The sequence below is a fragment of the Musa acuminata genome, chromosome BXJ2-6 (assembly GCF_036884655.1).
Source record: "Musa acuminata AAA Group cultivar baxijiao chromosome BXJ2-6, Cavendish_Baxijiao_AAA, whole genome shotgun sequence".
Taxonomy (NCBI): Eukaryota; Viridiplantae; Streptophyta; class Magnoliopsida; order Zingiberales; family Musaceae; genus Musa; species Musa acuminata.
Genome location: NC_088343.1, coordinates 45106264 through 45128656, shown reverse-complemented (window position 1 = coordinate 45128656; position 22393 = coordinate 45106264). Strand labels below are relative to the sequence as shown.

At 40.0% G+C, this 22393-nt stretch overlaps 3 protein-coding genes and 1 pseudogene across 5 annotated transcripts; 2 read left to right on the top strand and 2 right to left on the bottom strand.

Annotated features, from left to right (window-relative positions):
* The first annotated feature begins 1133 nt into the window (after window positions 1–1133).
* LOC135614021 (4-coumarate--CoA ligase-like 1) lies at window positions 1134–13679 on the top strand. Its single transcript, XM_065111012.1, has 7 exons — window positions 1134–1550; window positions 1625–2206; window positions 2505–2703; window positions 2769–2914; window positions 2979–3046; window positions 3122–3323; window positions 11543–13679. Exons 1-7 carry the CDS (start codon window positions 1134–1136, stop codon window positions 11630–11632), a joined length of 1704 nt encoding a protein of 567 aa, XP_064967084.1. The 3' UTR covers window positions 11633–13679.
* Window positions 4592–14807, top strand: LOC135615953 (squamosa promoter-binding-like protein 12). 3 transcript variants are annotated; one of them, XM_065115071.1, is made up of 8 exons: window positions 4592–6369; window positions 6453–6528; window positions 6618–7292; window positions 7663–7799; window positions 9559–9819; window positions 10639–10898; window positions 10983–11119; window positions 13948–14807. In XM_065115071.1, exons 3-6 carry the CDS (start codon window positions 6625–6627, stop codon window positions 10887–10889), a joined length of 1317 nt encoding a protein of 438 aa, XP_064971143.1. In that variant the 5' UTR covers window positions 4592–6369; window positions 6453–6528; window positions 6618–6624; the 3' UTR covers window positions 10890–10898; window positions 10983–11119; window positions 13948–14807. The 3 variants fall into 3 exon arrangements, with proteins under 3 accessions (XP_064971143.1, XP_064971142.1, XP_064971141.1); XM_065115070.1 differs by having other exon boundaries at window positions 4593–5688; window positions 5779–6528; XM_065115069.1 differs by having other exon boundaries at window positions 4593–6369; window positions 6444–6528.
* LOC135586272 (light-harvesting complex-like protein OHP2, chloroplastic) lies at window positions 13624–20880 on the bottom strand (annotated as a pseudogene).
* LOC135614020 (uncharacterized) lies at window positions 17106–19258 on the bottom strand. Its single transcript, XM_065111011.1, has 2 exons — window positions 18723–19258; window positions 17106–17175 (listed from the first exon to the last, which is right to left on the bottom strand). The coding sequence occupies exons 1-2, from the start codon at window positions 19256–19258 to the stop codon at window positions 17106–17108; spliced, it is 606 nt and encodes a 201-aa protein (XP_064967083.1).
* Window positions 20881–22393: the final 1513 nt, after the last annotated feature.

Genomic DNA, 22393 nt, shown 5'->3' with positions numbered 1-22393 from the left:
TCCACGCTTGGTTGATGTTGGGTTCAAATGCTCGGTGGTGTCGATGTAAAATAATTCATGCATAGACTCTCTAGTCGAGTCCATAACAACACAAGTCAACGGGGAAGTGCTGCGTGAAGCCGAAGCCTTACCGCAAATTCCACGTCCTTACTACTACATCTCCTCTCGCAGCTGCATCCCACAACAGGAAGCTCTCGCATGAGAGGTCCCAACCCGCGCAATCGGTGGCCGCCAAGGAATCCACCTTCCACGCACTGACGACGTCGCTTATCACAGACATCGACTCCGACGTCGATCCCTCCGCCGCCTTCTTGTTTGGCAGTGCGCAGCTCGACGGCGGCGACAACGCGTGCCTCGTGTTGATCGCCTTCACTTCGGTGTCCGTCAGCGCCTGCCGCTGCTCCTCCGAGAGAGGAGGGAGTCCCTCCACCGTGAAGTTGGACCGTCCGATGTCGCCCCGGAGGCAGTAGACGGCGGCGTCGTAGGCGCGCGCGGCCTTCTCCGCGGTGCAGTACGAGCCCAGCCATATCCTTGACCTGCTCTTCGGGACGCAGATCGCCTAAACCCATCGCCCCAATTTCCTTCTCCGGACTCCCCCGAAGCGGCTTGGAGTGCTGCTAATCTTCCCTCTTCCTCGGAGTTTGAAATATTAAATTATGTGATTCTTTTAATTAAATAAAAGATTTTAATTATAGTAAAATCTTTTATTAAAATTATTTTAGTGAAAAAACTCTCCTGATTATTTATCTTAGACTTTACCTATAAATATATAAGACCTCTTCCGAACTATACTGAAAGGAGATTATAACTCAACTCTCTTGTGCTATTGCTTAATCTTCGAAACAATAAATTGATTTATTTATTCTCTTACTTATTAGTTTCTTGTTGAAGGGTGCAACAAGAAATATTATATATATATATATATATATATAGTGAGAAGCTCTTCAAGATGTTGATGCATTCATGACTCAACCAGACCTCACCAGATCATAACCTATTCTCCCACACCAAGTGCACCTCTTTCCCTCCCTTCTCCTAGACCTCAGCTAAAACCTGTCATCACAAGGTCTTCTTCAACGTCTTATAACCCCCATACCACAGCTTATGTACTCACCAGTCGATAGGAAGTCAACATGGGAGACATATGCATCGATGGGGAGGAGCAGTTCATCTTTCGCAGCAAGTACTCGTCGGTCTCGATACCGGAACATGTGACACTGCCGGAGTTCGTTCTCGGCGACGCCGAGGCTTATGCTGACAAAGTGGCGGTGGTGGAGGCGTCCACTGGAAAGTCGTACACGTACCGGGAAGTGGTACGTGAGACAAGTAGGTTTGCCAAGGCCTTGAGGTTACTGGGCCTGAGGAAGGGGAATGTGGTGGTGGTGGCCCTCCCCAACATCGCCCTGTATCCGGTGGTCGCCCTCGGCGTTATGGCTGCCGGCGGAGTGTTCTCAGGAGTGAACCCTCTGGCTATGCCGGCTGAGATAGCGAAGCAAGTGGAGAACTCAGAAGCCAAGTTCATCGTTGCCGACAAGCTCGCTCATGACAAGGTTGGTTCTCTTTAAGGTTGTCAATCGATCCCTCCGGTGTTTTAGCTCAGGATCGATGACGCTACATGCAACAGGTGAAAGATCTTGGGGTACCGGTAATACTAACTGGAGGAGATCAGGTGGTGGGTGCCGTAGCATGGGATGATCTGCTTCAAGCGACGGACCGTGCAGGTACAAGCCACCATGGAGAGAAGGTGAGCCCAGGAGACCTGTGCGCCCTCCCGTACTCCTCAGGCACCACAGGTTGCTCCAAGGGCGTCATGCTGACCCACAGGAACCTGGTGGCCAACCTCTGCTCCACCCTCTCCTGTTGCGGGGAGGAGATGGTAGGCCAGGTGACGACGCTGGGCCTCGTGCCGCTGTTCCACATCTACGGGATCACCGGCATCTGCTGCGCCACCCTCAGGAGCAAGGGGAAGGTGGTGGCGATGGATCGCTTCGAGCTGCGGGCGTTCCTCCACGCGCTGATCGCCCACGAAGTGGACTTCGCGCCGATCGTCCCGGCCATCATGCTGGCGATGGTCAAGAGCCCAATCACGAACGAGTTCCATCTCGACAAGCTAAAGCTCAAGTCGGTGATGACGGCGGCCGCACCGCTTGCGCCGGAGTTGCGAGCTGCCTTTGAGGCGAAGTTCCCCGGCGTCCAAGTTCAGGAGGTACGTGCATTGCATGCCATGCCATCCCTAGCAGCACAACGTGTCTCAGATTGCAGACATGGCTAAGCAGTCTATTCCTTTCCCTAGGAGATTACAATATATATATATATATATATATATATATATATATATATATATATATATATATATATATATATATATATATATATAATTTGTGCGTTTAATCCTCCTTTCAAAATCTACAACTTCTATGGTCACTTAATGAACAAGATCAAGTGTGAAGAATAACTCTGACACTGTTCTCACGTTCTCTTTGACCTCTTGCGCTGCAAACTAGGCATATGGGCTGACAGAGCATAGCTGCATCACACTAACTCATGGTGATCCAAGGAAAGGTCATGGCATTGCCAAGAAGAACTCTGTTGGCTTCATTCTTCCCAACATCGAGGTCAAGTTCGTCGACCCCAACACCGGTCGATCCCTCCCCAAGAACACACCAGGGGAAGTCTGTGTCAGAAGCCAATGTGTCATGAAAGGTAAGTACTCCTCTCCCGTATGATATGTAGATGTGATCATTCTGATACTGTGCATGACCTGATAGGCTACTACAAGAACAAAGAAGAAACCGAGAGGACTTTGGATCAAGAAGGGTGGCTTCATACTGGTGACATCGGGTACATAGACGACGATGGTGATCTGTTCATCGTAGATCGCATGAAGGAGCTGATCAAGTACAAAGGATTCCAGGTAACAAAGTGCATGCCTTAAAGATTCCAAGAAGAACAAGCTCAGGTCTCTTACGGCCGTGCAGGTGGCTCCAGCTGAGCTAGAAGCCATCCTCGTCTGCCATCCTTCAGTCGAAGACGCAGCTGTTTTCTCGTCGGCACCATCAACAGATTACTCATACATTGATTCGTAAGAATGCTGCTGATTTCTGCACTGCATTTCGTGCAGGTTGCCAGATGAAGAGGCAGGGGAGATCCCAGCAGCCTGTGTCGTCATGGGGAGAGACGCCAAGGAGAGTGAGGATGATATCATGGGCTATGTTGCCTCAAGTGTGTCAACATACAAGAGAGTAAGAATGCTGCACTTTGTGGACTCCATACCAAAGTCAGCCTCTGGGAAGATAATGAGAAGGGTTCTGAGGGACAACATGATCAACAAGAACTAACAAGCTTGGAAACTGTGATGATATCTCAGTCTAATAAATCAATAGAATCTCTCAGTAGAAATATAACTTACGAGCAACAACATCAACTGTCATACTAATAGAATTGCAAGATTTTCTTCTATAGATGTTGGTGAATAAATACAGCATCTACAGGATACTACTGTGATGTGATATGGTCCCAAACACATGAAAGACCACTTCATTAAGAAAACTATGGTATTATAAAAAATAGAGTTAAAAATAAATTCGAAATTATGAAAAATAGTCATAAAATCCATGCAAAGAAGACTAAGAAGCACACTTCCAAAAGCTAAAGAACAAAATTATTTCAAAGCAGAAGGACAGAACTTCAAAGAAGAGGGCAGAGTTAGATCAAAGTCCACATTGTTTTTTCCTTGTGATTTGGAAATCATGGGCCAAAAAATTTTGATAGACCCTCATATTGGACATCATGACAAGACAGAAGAATTATTGTTGGCTATGCAAAACCATAGGGAATGGTAGGTGTGCTCCATGATGATTGATTGCACCATCACATCAATTGACAATGAGCACCAAAGGAAGGTTCCCAAATGGAGAGGACACTGACTTAGTGTTCATCAGCTCCAATGTATGTGTCATCAATGGCAGTGCCCCACCTTTGATTTCCCTTCCCATCCAATTCCCCATTCACCATGATTGTGTGGGTCCCACACACAATACAAGGGTTTCTATTTGCCTTAGACAAATCCCAATGGCTTCCTATTCATCACAATTTGTTGGCTCAAATCACATTTTCCATCACTATATGAGATAAAAATTATAAAATATATCCCCACTCATAATAATAATAATAATAATAACTAAGAGTTTTAATTTCATAATAAAAAATAAAAAAAATTATACATCAGACAAAAAAATTATCATATGATTTCACCAGCAACAACAGGTTATGAAATAATATTTTTAATTAAATCCAAGCATTCAAATCATTTTTTGAAGTTTTTGCAATGATAAATATTTAGTTTCCAAGATTTGTGCCCATATTAGACTGGTATTAATTAAAATAATATCTTCATCCGATAAGAAACATAATCTGTAAATTTGTAAATTCATACCAATTTAAAAAAAATAATGATTAATGATTGTTCTAAAAGTTATTATTGTTGTGGGAATATTAAGTCAAATGTATATGAATTTGGACCTGAACTCCACCTAATTACCCTCCTGCCACTCTCTTTCTCTGTCCGTCTTGTCTGTCTGCGCGGACAAACGCGCACACGGCGCCGCTCGCTCCTGTTCAGAGGGACCAGAGAATAGGTGGGCTTCCGCTCCGCTCTCAGTTGGTCCCGGCTTCGACACGGACGCGTTCAATCCCATCAATTCAATCGCTGGAAGCACCCATGCTGAGACTACGGTGGGGCAGACGGCAGCGGAAGCGATACAAGATCGAAGAAAACGAGGGCTTGGGTGGCCAAAACTCGCGCACATGGTCGGTAGGGTAAGGCCTCTCTTTCCGCCCTCGGACTCGTGCACGCATGTCACATGCATCCTAGAAAACCTGTAAGCTGGATTGGAAACCGCGGCTATCTCCTGTTTCCAGATTCATAAATGGCAGAATCCTAGCAGAAGAATGAAAAAGACGGCATTAACTGGGTGTTGGCCTGTTTTCAGATTCCGCCTTTGCTAACTAGTTTGTCGGTTTATCTGTTATTTTCTCTTATTCCCTTTGAGAGGGGTTCTGCTTCTGTGGTGGAAATCGGTGGCCTTTTTCGCCCCGTTTGCGAAAAAATTGGATCTTGCATCTGCCCTTTTCCTTCTCCGACATGGAAGAAGAAGGGCTACCCTTTTTACTAAGCAAAAGTGGCGAGGGGAAGGGCGAAGGGCTGTTTGGAGTGATCATATTGGGGATTTGCTCCAAGCAGTTGCAAAAGAAGAACGAGTCCTTTATGATCAGAAACTCCATTATTTGCGTCCATTATTTGCGCTCAATCATTTTCCTTTATTCACTAGTTGGATTCAAGACGCAAATTTGAAGGATGAAAATGATTAAGGGAAGAGGCTTTAGCCTAAAGGTTGCTTCTTTCTTGAAGTCATTTGCAGTTTCTTGGAGGACCCGTAGAATGACAAATCTGGTCCCCGACCCCTGGACCTGCTGTGTCAGAAACTCATGTGTTCTATTGATTCAGCTGGGGAGGGAAAGTAGAAAAGGTGTTCCTGACTCATTACCATGTTGATTTACTGTATTATCTGGTCTCTTATTTTGTAGCAGTAAAAGATCTCCAGTTTTTCCTTCTTCTGGATTCTCTGAGAAGCTTGTTTTCAGATTGATCTGGTGCTCAAAGCCTCTAACTAATCGGAAAACTGGAAGGTTTGTAGCTTATGTGTTTGAGTTTTTGTTAGAATGAAAAAGCTTCTGTACAAGAATATGAAAGAGACTATTGTTGTTCATTTCCTATAGGAGATCAGGTCATCTTCTCCCAAAGGCTGGCATGTGGTAAAACAGTATAAGATGGTATTCTGTTGAATAAGATATGTAAACTTTGAAGGAAAAATTGGATGGAGAGAGAGAGAGAGAGAGAGAGAGAGAGAGAGAGAGAGAGAGAGAGAGAGAGAGAGAGAGAGACTTGGTATCTGTATAGGACAAAAACATGGAAGAAATATGATTTTAATGGAGGGGCCGCTTGAATTTGAGTTACTGTTTTGGAAGCAAAATTGAACTTGTTGTCCTGATTTGTCAATCAACCATCTGGTGGGACAAGCCTTCATGATATACATGTCAAAATTGATTGCCTCACCGTCATGGGAATATCTTCCTGTATCTTGTGAGATTCATCTCCTGTTCAGATGGTAGACAATGGAAGTGAAAGAGATGACCACCTGCATAAATGGTTGAGCGTTTCCTCGAGAGGAGTTGAATCTAGCCTGAATTAGGGGGGTTAGGGCTCAGTGTAGGAAGTTGATGTGTATCAGTGTTGCAAGCACAAAAGGAGATTTTCTCTACTGTATGTTTGCTGAGATGATGGCTTCCTGATTCCAAGAGGAGAAACATGTACTTAAACATCTAGTTGCTAGTTTTTCAGGTGTCACATTGGATTTGTTGTTATTTCTGATTTGTTCCAACAGCTTTTGTAGAACTCATTGTGTTTGCATTGACAAGCTGTGGTTTTAAAGCACAGTACAAGTTGGACCGGTTCCTATAATTTTCTAGGTATGAACTCTTTCTGAACTTCGTTTCTTGTGCTCCCTTGAATTTTTTTTTAATTATTGAATTTCTTGAATCTTTGCCTTATGCATTAGATTCACCATGGATTGGACCTCAAAGATGCCCTTCTCATTTGATTGGGAGACCTTGGCGCTACTCAACGGAGAAGAAACTGAAATTTCTAAATCTGCACAGGAACTTAAATCAAAGATCGGAAGTGGCATAGGAATGGGCAATGGGTCTCTGCAATTGTCTGGTGGGGATATGTGTTCTAGCTCTAAAGTGGGTTCCTGTTCATTCAAAAGCTCCATTTCAGCATCTGATTCTACATCAAATGCAATGAGGAAAATACCGGAGCTGAACTTTGAATCAGTTGGAGGATTTCTTGTCAACCAGAACAAGAACAAAGATTTAGCTAGGGTGGACATTTCTGAAACTTCACCTGCTGTAGTGTCTGCAGAAGGCACTAAGGAGCCTGTGATTACTCTAAAGCTTGGAAAAAGAACATATTTTGAAGATCCTTGCTTGAGGAATAACATCAAGAGCTCATATTTTCCAGCTTCTAATCCTTTGTCAACTACTTCGGTTAAGAAATCAAGGGTATATCAGCAGAACTTGCTGAGAGCTTACTGCCAGGTGGAAGGTTGTAACATCGACCTCTCCACATCTAAAGATTATCATCGAAAGCATAAAGTTTGTGAAAGCCATTCCAAGTCACCCAAGGTCGTTGTTGCTGGTCAGGATCGCAGGTTTTGCCAACAGTGTAGCAGGTGATGCTTTTGTTAGTTTTAAAATTTTATTTTCTCTCTCAAACATCAACTTAATCCACATGGATCTTGTAAGGTCCACCCCCCTTTAACACACAACCTTCTCCACCCCAATTTAAAGGTATATGGTTAGTTGGTATTGTACTTTATTTTCAGCTTTTACTCCTAGTTGTGTGATGCTGACATGCTTCAATTTTCATTCATGGTGCCTCTAAATATGGTTATGCTTCTTTTAGGAGTTCCATAGTATGATTACATGTATGGATAATAAAGCTGTTCTTGATTTAGGGTATTGTAATTCCAATCCACTGAATCTGTGTAGTTAGTCCTCATTCTTCTTGTAACAGATATCACCTTCTTGGTCATCTTTCAGGTTCCATGATTTGTCTGAATTTGATCAGAAAAAGCGAAGCTGTCGTAGACGGTTATCTGATCATAATGCACGTCGACGGAAGCCACAGCTAGAGACAATCTCATTCAGTTCTTCAAAGCTTTCAGTATCATACTATGGTATTTGTTGATTCTTGATAGTTCACCATTCATTGTTGAAATGAATAGCTTAATATCTGATACATGCACTTCTTTCATGATTGAGTCGACAGTTTGCTGTCTTTTCCTGCAGACTAAATACCTTTTGATATGAATTCAGACTTCTTTATTGTAATCCACAAGATGTAGTCTTGTGGCCAGTGAAAACACAAATATAAATGCTTTGTAGGTCATTATGGGTCTGTACAATGCTATGGATAGAGGAGATGAGAGTGACAAATAAGGAAGCTTTGGAGAGCTTAGACAGTATAGATGTTTCTTACAACTGATCGTTGCTTCCTTGCATATTACTAGAAGTGATTTGTGCTTTGATCTATTGAAGGTATGAGAAAATTTTGGTGTCCCTAAATTTGACTAGTGTTATTATCCTTGTCGAATCTAAATGGTATGGGAAGATCGCTGTTGTCATCCTTAATATGTCTTATTCATTTTGTTGTCCCATGATTATATTGTGTCATGGCCTAATCTGATGAGGTAACTGACTTGTTAACTTGATAAGCTTAGAACCGCCTGACCCAAAATACTTCAATCCAAGTTAATGATAGTAGATCCATTTTAACTGTATAAACTAATTCAAATATCCTCTTACTACTGAAGTGGGCCTAAACTGGGACATTACATATTATGTGTTACATGTTAAGAGAATTAGGTTCTAAGGAAACTTCAATTAGGAAGGTTGTTTCATTCTGTTCTTTAATTGTTTTTCTAGTATTTTATTATATGTTCCCAGAAGATTAGGATGAAGGATGATTTTTGAGACGACAATGGTGATTTTTGATGACTTTTTGTTTGCAGCTGTTAGTTGAAACCAAGATGCAGAACAGGTTGCTGTAGATTTGGTTAGTTCTTAATGTGAATCTAAGCTGTGGCAAATTGGCTTGTATTCCTCTGTCCATTTTTTTCTTTTTTCATTCTTGAACGCATTTTCATCATCGGTCTTTTGTTGTTGTTTTAGGAGTATTTATTGTACTTCTTTTGGCTCACAGTATTCCCTCTATATTAGATAAGCCTTGTTTTGAGGAAGAATCAAGTTTAAGAAAGTCCGGATGCCCCCTTCATGGATTTTCTTCTTGCAAATTATTAAAAAGAAAACTATGAATTGCTTAATCTATTCAGAATCTATTTTAGATGGCCTAGATGAAATGGTTGCATGAAGTAGCTTTCCATGAATCGAATTCAACAAATGTCAATTCTATTTGATTGTGGGCTAGTTACTCTATTTTCCTTGTGCTATAACATAAAGATGATTTGGTGAGTCAGTCTCAGACTTTGACTGTTTGTACGGTTTAGTGCATCAATCTCTCAAAGACTTCTGGGAATAAAGTCGACAAACACAAATGGTCAAACCCATCACACATGCTTTGTAGGACAATATTGAATTCCTTCTTGATCTGGACATGGTGTGAGAGATGCAAATGCACCAAAGAAGTCATCTACCACGCTAAATATTCGATGATGATTTGTAATCATTTTGACAGGGAGTTTGTATTCCAGTTCATATGATATTTTGGAGTAATGTTTTTAATTAGGCATTTGGAGTTCTGTCATCAGTCACTGGGTAAACTTACTTTCAGCTTCTCACTGGGACCATGATTTGTGGTGGTTTTTATGTTGCATTCATGCATTAAAACTTTGAGTTGTCTCCATTGGCCATAGATCATGTGTATTTGTATCCTTTCATGTTCATTTGCTTAGATTTCCTTTTTTGTGTGTTATGCAGATGACAAACAGCAGGCAAATCTTGTTTTTGGTCAATCTCCTTTCCGTCAGATGACAAGCATTGCAAGCTCAATATGGGATGGCTCAGGCAGCTTGAAGCTAACACAAAGTGAAGGATCTTGGAGAAAGTCGAGCGAAACAGGAAGTACTAATGGGCAGCTGCATTTTCCTAGCAATACCAACTTAAATAATGCTTACACTGGCCATGATATGGACAGTCTCCTGGCACTAAATGGCACCACTGCTGAGATCCTCAATCAAGGTAATGTTTTAGAGCACCTTTTATCCCTGCAGAAAGGCAAATGGCTTCCATTAATTTAATGCAGTTGAGTTCTCCATTGCCAATCTGCTGCTTTCTTGCAAATGGATGGTTGGTCGATAATATTATTTAGGTGATGCATGATAGGAAAGCTAATGAAATTATGAATATTAGTGGTATGAGGAAAGAAGAGGTAGAGGGAGAGTTAAAATAACTTTATTAGAAACTATAAATAAAGATTTAAATATTCTTAATTTAATTAACATAATGATTTTAACATAAATCAATGGTGACATAATGTAGCCGACCCAAATAATTGGGATTGAGAGGAAAGATAGTGCTCAATAGCTTTTTTTTCTTTACTTGAATTGTTTGTCATTTGGCCTGTTCATTGGTATCTCCAAAGACATTGATACAAGGTAAATCCACTAATGGCAACCTTTTTTTTTATATTATTGAGAGGATGTATTTTAGTTCATTGTTAGTAAAGAGAATATACATGTATATGCCAGCCCGAAATATCCAGGACTTGATAGCCTGTTGCTGTACATATCATAGGTTGTGGATGTGTTGGACTGTTGAGTTCTTGAGCACTTACAGTACAACACATCCTAAGCTAGACATGGTTGACTTATTATGCTTTTGAACCAGTTGACCATGCTAAGTTAGACATGGTTGACATTTTGCTTAGTTGTTATCCTCTACCACTGCTCTTCCAGAGTACATTGAGAGGAGCTGCTATCACAGCCTATATTTTGCAAATTCATAGCTTTGATGGTATAAGTTGGATGTGTTGTGATCATCTCCGTTATTCGTTTGCAGGTCTTGAAGCGACTGCTACTTTTCAATCGGATGGAGCACCGGATCTTTGGCGTGCTCTCTCTCTTCTGTCAACCAACAAATCTCGCAGTCCACCAATCACAGGGTATGCGAACGATGCTCGTCCTGAGCAGCCCTTATTGCAAGTGCTTCCATTTGAGTCGAGGAGTGACGGTGGCCGTCAGCTCCAGGAATCTCTCCTGTTCAAGCCGTTCTTTGGGACAGGGTTCGTTGACACCAGTCATCTAAGCTAGCATCATCAGGTGTTTGATTTGTATACCCTTCTTCCCCTTCCTTTTCTTTCCTGCCTTTGCTGCTCATGCTTAATGAAACCCATGATGTTTCAGTTTCAGGATTGCCATGTTGGAGAATAAACAAAGTCTGATAAGTCCTCACATCATTTTACATCTTGAGTTTCCCTCTTATGCCAAATTGCTAAGCTTGGCATCTGATTGCATTCAGAGCACCAACGTCCTCCTCTAAGGTAACTGAGTTCTGAAACGTCCATTTCTCCTTTTGTTTCTGCCAGAATGGCTGTGTTACTTGCTTAGAAATAAACTCCTGAGTTAGGAAGTGGTTTATTATCATCAATGCACACCGACAACGATGACGACGATGGCAACGCAGCTCATCGTTGGATTTGTTGTCGTCAAAGTGTCACAGATCAAAGTGATTAGACCAGTAAATAGAGAATTTCCTATCTTTTTGTCTATTAGTTGATAAGTATCACTTTGGAATCTCAATACAGATATGAATAAGGTTACGTCACTAATTGTACACTAAGTTAGATCACACAACTGGGTTAATCTAAAAAAAAGGCAAAATACAACACAACCAAGTTAATTGGATGAATGGGTGAAGGAAAATTTACTGTTTATGATGACTAGAAAATGAGAACTAGTTGTAAGGCACAGGTACAAAGCCCAATTTATGTGACATGATTCGAGCACAAGTCCACAGGGGAGAAGCATCACTGCAGACAATTTTTAGAGTCTAAATATATCAACTATGAGATTCTTGAAGGTGTTAAGTAGATTAGTTGGCAAAAATTTTGATATTTCTTCGTAAAATATTGGGTTTAAATTTCGTCTTCCTCACTTTTTTTTTAAACCAAAGAAAAGAACAAGGTTCAGTGGAGTAGACATTTGAACTCAAAATTTGTGCATCACAAATATAAAAAAAAAAGTTAAGTTGGTGAAAAACCAAATTTGTAATAATTAGTAAAATAAAAACACTATAAACTCGAATTTTGTGCAACACAAATTTTAAAAAAAGGGTCAAGCTGGTGAAACCCAAATGTTTAACAATTAGTAAGAAAAAAATTAACCTGTGAAGTCAAAAAAACTTGTGCATCACAAAAAAAAAATAAATCAAGTTGGTGAAAAACCAAATCTGTAATAATTAGTAAAACAAAAATTATCCTATAAACTCAAATTTTGTGCATCACAAAACTGACAATTAGTAAAACAAAAATTAACCTATGAACTCAAATTTTGTGCATCACAAAAACAAAACAAAAAAAGGCCAAGCTGGTGAAAACTCAAATTTATGACAATTTGTAAAACCAAAATTAACCTTTGAACTCAAAATTTGTGCATCACAAAAAAAAGAGGTCAAGTTGGTTAGAAACCAAATTTCTAACAATTACTGAAACAAAAATTAAACTATAAACCAAACATGTAAGACCCTGCACTGGTTCTCAAATGGTCAGGCACCTCATCAAATTTCTAATTTTCAGAATTACATGTAAGCTCCTTCACAAGTTGACAATACAGTGGCCTACCACAAAGGATAAGAAAGATGAGGTTTTTACTTATCAAGGGAGCCAAGGAGGAATGACCCGATCGTGCATCATCTAATGACGGTGGAAGCCTTAAGCGTAGAGAAATCGAAGAAGTAGACGAGATGGTCAGATAAAAGCGGCGCTGAAGGCAGAGGATCTGCACCAAAACCCTAGCATTCTTTCTTCGCTCCAAAAATGTCGTTACTTGGGCGTATGAACGAGATCCGAAGACAAACCCCATGAGGAACTCTCGGTGCTCTCTTCGAATGACCGAATTGAGAAACGACCGAGCATGGTTGATTTTGCAACCCAAATTCCGGATTAAGATAAGAAAAGATTGAACGGATCGGGCCTGGCAAAAAGATCGGGTTTCAAACCCTAACAACAAATCCATGAAGGATTGCGCTCTCAGATGAAGAAGCAAGACGCCATTCCCAGACTCAGGATTTGGGATTGCCGGGAAGCGAAGAAACCGCGAGATTCGAGAGGGTAAGTCGGATCAAGCATGGTTTTTACTCTTGGCATTACCACCCAGCAATTGGTGATGCAGGGTGGGGCTCGTATCTGGAGAGACGTAGTTGCGGACTCGATAACGAGCAAGCGAGTAGTTATAACTTTGAGAATATTAAAGGGCTTGGATGTGCCTCTATTGGATCAGATGGACGGCTGTGATTAGACAAGAGGGTAATAGTAATTTGTTTTTGTCCCTCCTCTTTATCTATTTATGAATTAAAGTGCCTAAATTGTTCAGAAAATGGAAGCACAAAGTAATAATATGAATAAGACCTCAATAATTGGATTAGGAAAGCATAAAATGAATAAAGAGTGATAATAGATTATGGGTGGTGATCACCATATTTATTTTTAAAACATATTAAAATAGATTTTTATTATATTAAATAACATATATCGTAGTGGACTCAAACGTAAGACCTATGACTTGTGTAACAATACACCAATCAATTAGATGTTGTTGAGACGATCACCATATTTATTATCTTCTTGCAAACATTGGGTATTTAAATTCACACAATATGATCTTCTCCACAACTTATTTTAACATTAAACTTTAACCAAAACTAATGTATGTTTAAAGACACTAATTGCAGAAAAAAAGGCCATTATTTTTTTTCTCAGAAATCTCTTTTCTTTCTTAGATAGTGTTGGGCAATCACTATTTTTTTCTAGGAATTGATAAGTTAGACTTAAAAGGAAAAAAGAATTGCTATATAATTTCCTTCAAGCTATTTTACAACCTGGATGAGTTTTGCATGTTCATCAATAGCATCTTCTGGCAAGGAAATATCCATGGAATTGAGGAATTGAAATCACTAGAGAGGAGCTTGAAACCTTTACAGAATTGCCTTGATTCCAGAGAGCTTTAGCATTTCAACAATTTGCTTTGGTACCTTTTTTGTTTCTTTTCTCCAGTAAACATCTTTTTTAACTTCATTTGCCAGTTATGAGCATGAGGTATCTCTTGTTTCAGCTGATTTGATCAACATTTAATGCCACCAATTTGGTTGCAGGAAAACTTGTTCATGCTTATAATACAACCAAGGAAGGAACATTCAGCATGTACGAGTGAATGCCAATACAGATTCATGCTTTTACTCAGATTAAGAAGACATACTTGACTCATTCAAATTATGCGGGGCTGGATCTTGAAGTATCACTCTAAGTCAATGATTCCAAAATTGGAGAGAAGGATCTTTAGCTGTTGAACGAAGCTCGCGCCTGTCGCATACTCTGTCAGCAGTCCTATTGCAAATCCGAATATCGCTCATCTGCAAGAATCGCTCTGCTAATCAGCAAAACAAACAAGTTGCATAGGACAGAAGGTGATGACTTTGCATCCCAAGGCATTCTCCGGTACAAACAACTCTCATCAGTGGAGAACTTTGATGGAGTACCATGAATTCAGTTTCTGATTTGTAATGAACAGACAGCAGTATCTAGAGAGAAAATTCTTGTGAATCAGTAGGTTAGACTTTGATGAGGATGAGAACGTCTGGTTGATACTAGAAATTTCTTATGCACACAAGAATCTCATTTTGAAGATAGAAAAGGTAGAAGAATTGACTAACACCATTTATTCACAATGGGTTAGCATAGACATTGATGACGATGAGAAGGTCTGGTTGATACTAGAAATTTCTTACGCGCACAAGAGTCTCATTTGGAAGATAGAAAGGGTAGAAGAATTGACTAACACCATTTATGCTGTACCTTGATATATACAATGAACAGATAACTACCACCTTTTCTCCTGAAAATTCAGTTCACCAAATCACATGTGTGCAGATCAGGCATCACATCTTCAGCTAAAACTGTAACCGATGTCATTCTTATCTCCATTTAATTCTAATTGTTGGTGCATTAGCTTTTACATACTCTCTCATATTGTCTTGTTTATCCTTTGTTTAGGAGAACTCTAATCAGCTTGAATTTTAGGATTCCAATACTATTGATCTTTTCTCTAGTTTACTGTATTTGAGATCTAGGTTAAATACTAAGTGTTTCATAGCATTAGGACTTAATTTGATCTTCATATACTGTTGAAGCACTTTCCAATCTTGCATTTACTAATACCCATATAATTTATCTTTATCAAGGAGTGATTTTTTTTTTTTGTTATTCTCGAGTTGTTTACATTTTAATGACAAGCATTAGAATGAAACAAATACCTGACATACATCACATTCTTGGGTGACGGAAACTAAATCCAAAATTGTGGAACAACACTCGAACGCCTCTAATTCCATCTTGAAAATGCCTTCCCTGTATTCCCAAGTCCCAAACACAAACCAAAATAACCCATGAAATAAGAAATCAATTGTTCATCTGAAGGCAAATTATAAATAAAAGAAATGAAGCATCCTTTTTATTAAAACTGAGAGTTTGGATGGAGAAATTATCTGGTACCTGCCATTGCTCATCTCATTCTTGCCCAAGAAACCAAAGGACCCTGGTCTGCCTCCTCCAGTTTCTTCTGCTTGAAGTGGTCCTGCAGCTCCTTTGCCACCCTCCTCTGGTACTCCAAAGTCACCATCCCCTCCTTGGTTGCGGGCGCTTCAACCGGCCTCGGAGGAGACTGTGCTGGGGCAGGAGGAGATGGAGGAAGCGGTGGTGAAGGAAAAAGACGGGTGTGGGGAGGAGATGCAGGTCTCCTCAGGGGGCCCTCAGCTTTGGAGATGGAGGAAGCGGTGGAGAAAGAAGAGGGGGTGGGGTGGGGTTGCGCAGAGAGGAGCTGCAGGTCACCTCAGGGGGCCCTCAGCTTTGGAGCTCCTGATGGTGGTGGATGACCTCAAAGGCAATCTATGAGAAGGATGAGGAGAGACTCCAATCTTGATGGAAGGAATTGAGGAAGCCATAGACACCCTCTTTTCCCTCCTCTCTTCTGGCTTCGGACTTGTTTCTTGTGGGGAAGAGATGGAAAAGGAGGGACAAAAGAACAGAAACAAGAGAGTTGGGTTGAGGTGTGGATAAGATTACAGACAAGTCTTCCTTATGATGTCCTTCTAGCCCAACCTTTAACTACTTGGAAGGAACAGGAACTGCGACTCGAGGTTTCAGTTGATCACACACCAGTAAACAGAGCTTCCATTCCACCACCACAAGAAAAAGAAAGAAGTGTTCCATCGAATGAATTGATGATGAGTCAATCATGCATACCTTCCATCGTTGCCTCTGTAATTAGAAGATCCGGTTGTACCGTTGTTCAAAAGACGCATCTCCTTCACTATCACTGCATGCAGCAAAAAGGTTTTGGCAGCAGTTATTATTATCTCTGATAGTACAAGATTGAAATCTAGCAGAGCTACTTGTTTCATATATAAAAAAGCAGGATTCAAGATTCAGGATGTATGCCACTGACGATGTGAATATTTTGCTTGATAAATCAGTCAAGACTAAAATTCCCAAAACATTACAAGATTTTCTTCCAAAAATGATTAGAAAAATATTTTGACAGATAAGAAAAACATCACACGGAAACCAATCCTCTGCATCCCATATTTATGAGAAAAGAAATGGTCCGAGAATAAACTGAAATTACAAGTAAAATTAGTAGAGAGAGAAATGAAAAGTGACTATATGACCACCACCACAGATACTTCAAACTCTTTGCACACTTTTTTCATGCTCTTGTCAAACTACTAAAATTGAGGAAAATAGGATTTTAAATACCTTCCCTTCAGTAGCCAGAAGATTTGACCTGAAATTAGGCCACAAAGTAAATGATTTTCGATCGGTTACTGAAGTATGAAATTTATTAATACAAGAAGAATAAAAGATGCAAAAGCAAAGCAGTTTTATACATGCAAGAAAGGCCATTTTAATTGATACAGTAATATAAACAACATAATGTTAAGCAAGGAAACACTAAATGAATATTACAATACAAAAGGCAAACAGGATATGAAGCCTAGATTGCCAGTCAAAAAAGTGGAAACAATCAGGAAAAGGAAACTTGGCTGCAACAAATAAAAAATAGGAGTGGCACAAAAAGGGTACGTGATTGTCCCACATTCTCCTCCATGATACTTGAACAAACGTATTTGTTGGTTGTGATGGAGTTGACTGGTTTATACAGCCAATTACAATGCAGATTTCTGCAGTTGCCAGAGGATTACCATGCTTTCCCAATCTGCTTGGGTCCTTGCATCCATTTATGGATATATTAAATTTACTGAATTACACATTCACATCTTCTGAATTTTTCATGCTCAAATTCCCCATCCGATGGATTGTCATCACTGCAAAACATGGACTCGATATCAGCGATGTTAAAGTAAGCACAAGGAAAAGCTATTTATATCTATTTCTTATAGTAAAAAAAAAAACATGTTAAACCTAAGTGAGCTTCGTTTCACATAATAAGGTGACTTATGTCATATTTAAGCCAAAGCTTTCATGACAAAAAAAACACTGATACCAGCTGAACAGCAACTGATGATGAGAGTCCCAGAAGATAAACAATTACTACATTACTAGAGGAAGCAAAGTCCAGGTCTATGTAAAGCAAGGATCATTTGGAGTAGCACCAAAATTCAAAAGCAATACAAAAGCCCTGCTATATTGGCTTCTCAGAAATCCATTTATGGCTTTCATCCCATGTGTATTTTATCCGATCCAGGACTTGATGATGTCCCTTGTATAGACGTATCAGCCCTAATCCTAATTTCTGGTCTCACTGATTTTTCCTAAATTTACAGACGTATCAGCCCTAATCCTGGACTTTACGTCACAGGTCAAATTATCTGCACTGATTTTCAGTTATCATCTCCTTGGAGAAAAAACAAAGAAAGAAAGAAATAGGAAATCATAGCGTATATTGAAGCCGATAATACTGTTTTAGTTCATGCAATACAACATTAACATGTGATTGGTGAACAAAAACATAAGAGTAACTTGATAAGCGAACTACCAGGCATCTTGAAAGGTATTACCCGTTTCTAAGAGGCCCAACGCCACCAGGCTTCTATTGCAAGATCAGCATATTGCGGATAAAGCTAGGTAACACAGTGCCATCACACCAATATCAGTTGGTATGATGTATAATTTCCCAGATCATGCAACAACCTCAACACTATATTCTTAAATACATAAGGTCCAGAAAGTGTCAATTCTCATGCCTTGGATCATAATTCTGTTATCCTGCCTCCATTTTCTGCCTAATACTGGAAATATTATTTGAAGCATCAACAAATTCGTAATTAATCAAGTGAATGGGGGGCAAGAAACAGTAATGTCAATCGAAGCAATTTCATATTTACTGACCAAGATGCAGTTACTGTTCTAAGTATAGTACTTTCAGGACTACCAAAATAGATCCTAAAGGTAAAATCAGCCACCTCAAAAAGGAAATTTCACACGATACAATTGGCAGAAATCTTGGGTGCCTGAACCTCTTACCAACCAAATACAAAGGATGTCTGGATTATCAGATCCATGACAATCATTAACAATTTTTCCTGGCAATACCAGAACTCAATGGGAAACATTTAGGAAATTATGGGTCTTTAGGGTATGGCATGAAACCAGCTAAATGAGCACATCCATTCAAGATAGATAGAAGTAACTTTAATCGAGTTTAAGCAATTTTACATATTTTACTGTCATTGATTACTAGATACAATGATGATCAAGCAGAAGTCAGAGGCAAATAGTAAATGGACTAAATTAAAAGCAAACATAAATACTCCTGCTTGTCTCTGGTGTGTGTTGGGAATGCAGTGTTAAGAAGCACAACACCATACAAACTCTGTTTATATTATTCGCTAATATTTGCAAGGAAACATACCTGAGCTCAAATTCTCTTATCTCTACAAGCTCCTTCCCACATTTATCAGTCCACTGAACTTTCCTCCCTACAGTACAACAAGATGTCTCATTTTCCACTCCTGAAACTTCATGGGAATCATCACCTTCACATGCTGTGGAACAATTTCTGGAAGGCTTCTTTATATTACTCTTGAGACAAGGCTTCCTTTCACTCACAGTAGCAGCACCACTGATTGTTACCTTGTTCGCATCAGAAGATGATGAATCTGATGAAGTTTCAGACTGGTTAGCTAGATCAAGTTTGTGAGGAAATTGTCTGTCTTGAGCACAACTGAAACATATGAAGGAAGTGCATCCTTGAGAATTTTGCTTTTTCCTAGAAGCCAGCTGAGATTCTGACTCAAGTCCTTGCTCCACTAACTGGTAGTTAGTCCATGGTGAAACTTTCATGGGCTGCTCATCATTTCTCCGGCCAAAAAGTAGAAGGGCAAGACCACTGGTATACCCTGATGCAGAAGAAGAAAAGAATCCTCCTCCTTCCACAGTCAATAGCATTTCAACAGCTCACCCAAGCCAAATAAGTTGAAGCTTCATCGAGTTTATCAATGCAAAGACGTCTTTCTGTTTGAAACTGGAGTGACACTTCCTTTTATGCATGAATATACTCACTGCAGCTGAAATAAAGGAATTTCAAGAAAGCACAGAAGACAAAATAAGAATTAGTTGAGCACGTACCAATATTTTATGCAAACGATACTTTAAAAAATGGCTTAATACAGGCAGAAGGGGTGCTTCTCTGCAAGCCATTCAATACAGAAATATAGCTTCAACAATGATGGAGTCCATTAATCATTATGTATGTTGTACCCCTAATCAATAAATCACAAATAGGCATTAGGGATGAAATCAGCTTAAATGGTCCGATTAACAATCAAACTCAAATTAAGATGGCCATCTTGCAATGCCCGTTTTCTCACATAAAGTTTTGCATTCACAGCTACTTATCAATACCTTGACAGGATATTTTACAAAATTCTACACACATGCTGAAAAAAATATTATAGTATGAAATCTAAAGTAATTGATCTAGAATTCCCAGTGTGTCATCGACAGCACTAGGAGAAGCAACAGGTTGAGTGGAAAAGCTAATAGAACAAATAGATGTATGGAAGAACATGAAATGAATGGTATCTCAAACTATCTAATACTTGACCAAAGTTCAATTTTACTATCAATAAAAGGGAAAAAAGAAAATTTTCGATCTAAGTTTCTGTGTGAGTACTGACTCGAGATTTCTTATGCGTAGAATTTGCATGTTCCTTGATATGAGATCCCTCCATTTATTGCTCAGAAAAATGTTAAATTTCATGAAATTTGCGAGTTGGCTTAATAAGGCACATCTTAACATGCTAAGAGACTACTGTACATAGGTACAGTATTCATGCATTGATCACCCAGTCAAAGCCAGTGTTTGAAGGCCGTTCTTTCAAATGCTTAAGAGGAAGAAGGAAAACAAATCGAATACAAAAAATCATCCCCTTCAAATTGTTCAGACACAAAACTATATAATTACTAAAGCCATCATACTATGATGGTTAATTACAAGTAGCAAATGAACTGCACATCCATAAGTTTACCGTTAAGGAAGCCAAAGCCTTGACTATATTTACCTAACTCGTGTATCCCGCAGAACAAAAAGAACTCCAGAAATCAACAAAGATCCAAACAGATGAGCCGCCACACAGCTGTAATAACTCGAGCGCCAAGAATGTCGCCACAACGACAGATCTAAGCGATATATGGTAAAAAAAAGTAGGACTACGGAAGCAAAGGTAGAATACAAGAATGCTCGATGCGAAACCCTAATGTCTAGCTGCAGCCACGAATCTAGGGTTCCCGACTTCACATCTAAAAAGCACAACAACATCGCCTAAAAAGAAGCCCTTGTCTCAGAAAAAGAAAGGAAAAAAGATCAAAGCAAATCTGGAAGACATCGAACCTCGAACCTCAAATGGGATCACGGCCGACCGAAGACGACAAGATCGGCAGCGGAGATTTGGCAATGGCCATCGCGGCTTTCCGTGAGTCCGTGATCGCCTTGTCTTCCTTCGCTGATCGGTCGAGCAAATCGGCTCGGAAGGGAGCGCAAAATTGGGTGCCACGACTCGATTCACCGTCTTTACGGTTCCGCGTGGCGATTAATTTAACAAAGGAAGAACGATCTTCACCGTTCGATTATCCAAAGCCCATGATTAATGGATTATGCGCCGTCCGATGGAGACACGTCACGTGTCGAAGCCCGGATGATATCATCGTGGAATGCCCATTTACAATCGTATATAGAGAAGTTAAAACTCACCAGTTACCCGTGGGTTCTACCCAGTTGGCACTTGCGGGACCCACGTTTATTTGTTGGTTGGGTTTCCAATCATCATGGATTGTAGATAAGGCTGGTAGATTAAGCGATGTTGACGGTAACGTGAGGGAGACTCCGACTCATGGATGGCTGAATGCTGAGTTAGACAAGTGGATCACTCCGGTTGTTAAGATATAATTAATTCATTAATTTTAAGTTGGCAATGTACGAAATAAACCTCTCATAATGACTCTTTATCAGATGAGACTCTTGCAATAGTTTTTTGTTTTCCAGATCAAATCACTAAGTTACCTCCTCCTCCTCCTGTCTCCATCTTGTCCGCCTCTCCCTCTCGTTTATTTGCCTTCTCATTCTCCTTCTTCGGCTCCTACTCCCCTTTTTATTCCTACCTTTCTCCATATCCTCTGGTTCACCCACCTCCTCTTTTTTCTTTCTCATCGTGTCTATCGCTCCCTCCCCCGTCCTCCCACGCCTCCTCACAATTATTCAAAAAAAAAAAAACTCTAGTTCATCCTCGACCAATGACACATGTTACATTTTTGACAAGTATACTAACCTAGATATTTTATATACGAGGAACCCATTGAGTCTACTAGCTAATTTTCATATCTTGGCAAGGTACTTCATCATGATCACATCTTGAGTTTTGTAGCTCCCCTTCATTTGACTCACAAGCAGTTGTGAGTCACTAAACACGATTAAATCTTAGGTCTCAATCTCTCATATGAGTCGGAGCCTTAAGAGAAATGCTTCATATTCGATCTCATTAGGTAATAGAACTATCCACAAATAGAGTCCATGCTGAAGAGGTGTGATTATCGACCTCGACCTTAGGTAAGGGAGTTAGTTCCGAGATAAAATCTATCAGTGCTTTAGCCTTTATGACAGTCCTCAGCATATTGCAAATGTCAAATTTGTCTAGCTCTACTGACCACCTCAACAATCACCTTGAGACATCAAATCGAGAAAGAACCTACCTGAATGGTTGGTCAGTGATTCCTTGTATACCATGCGCTTGAAAATAGGGATGAAGTTTTCTTACCATTAGTACTAATGCAAATGCCAGCCTCTTGATAAGAGAAGGAGGGGGGGGGGGGGGGGGGGTTTCATTCCTCGTGTATGTTCAGGATATGGTTGACATAATAAATATGTATATGAATTCTCAAGTCATTCTGCATATTATCTCGGTGAAGCATTTGACCAAGGAACTAATGCGACTTAACTTGTAGAGGTGAAGTTGGGGTCAGAAGGTCTTAACACGAGGTGAGAGGATGCAGAGGCATGTACTCTTGAAAAATATATCATAGTGTTAC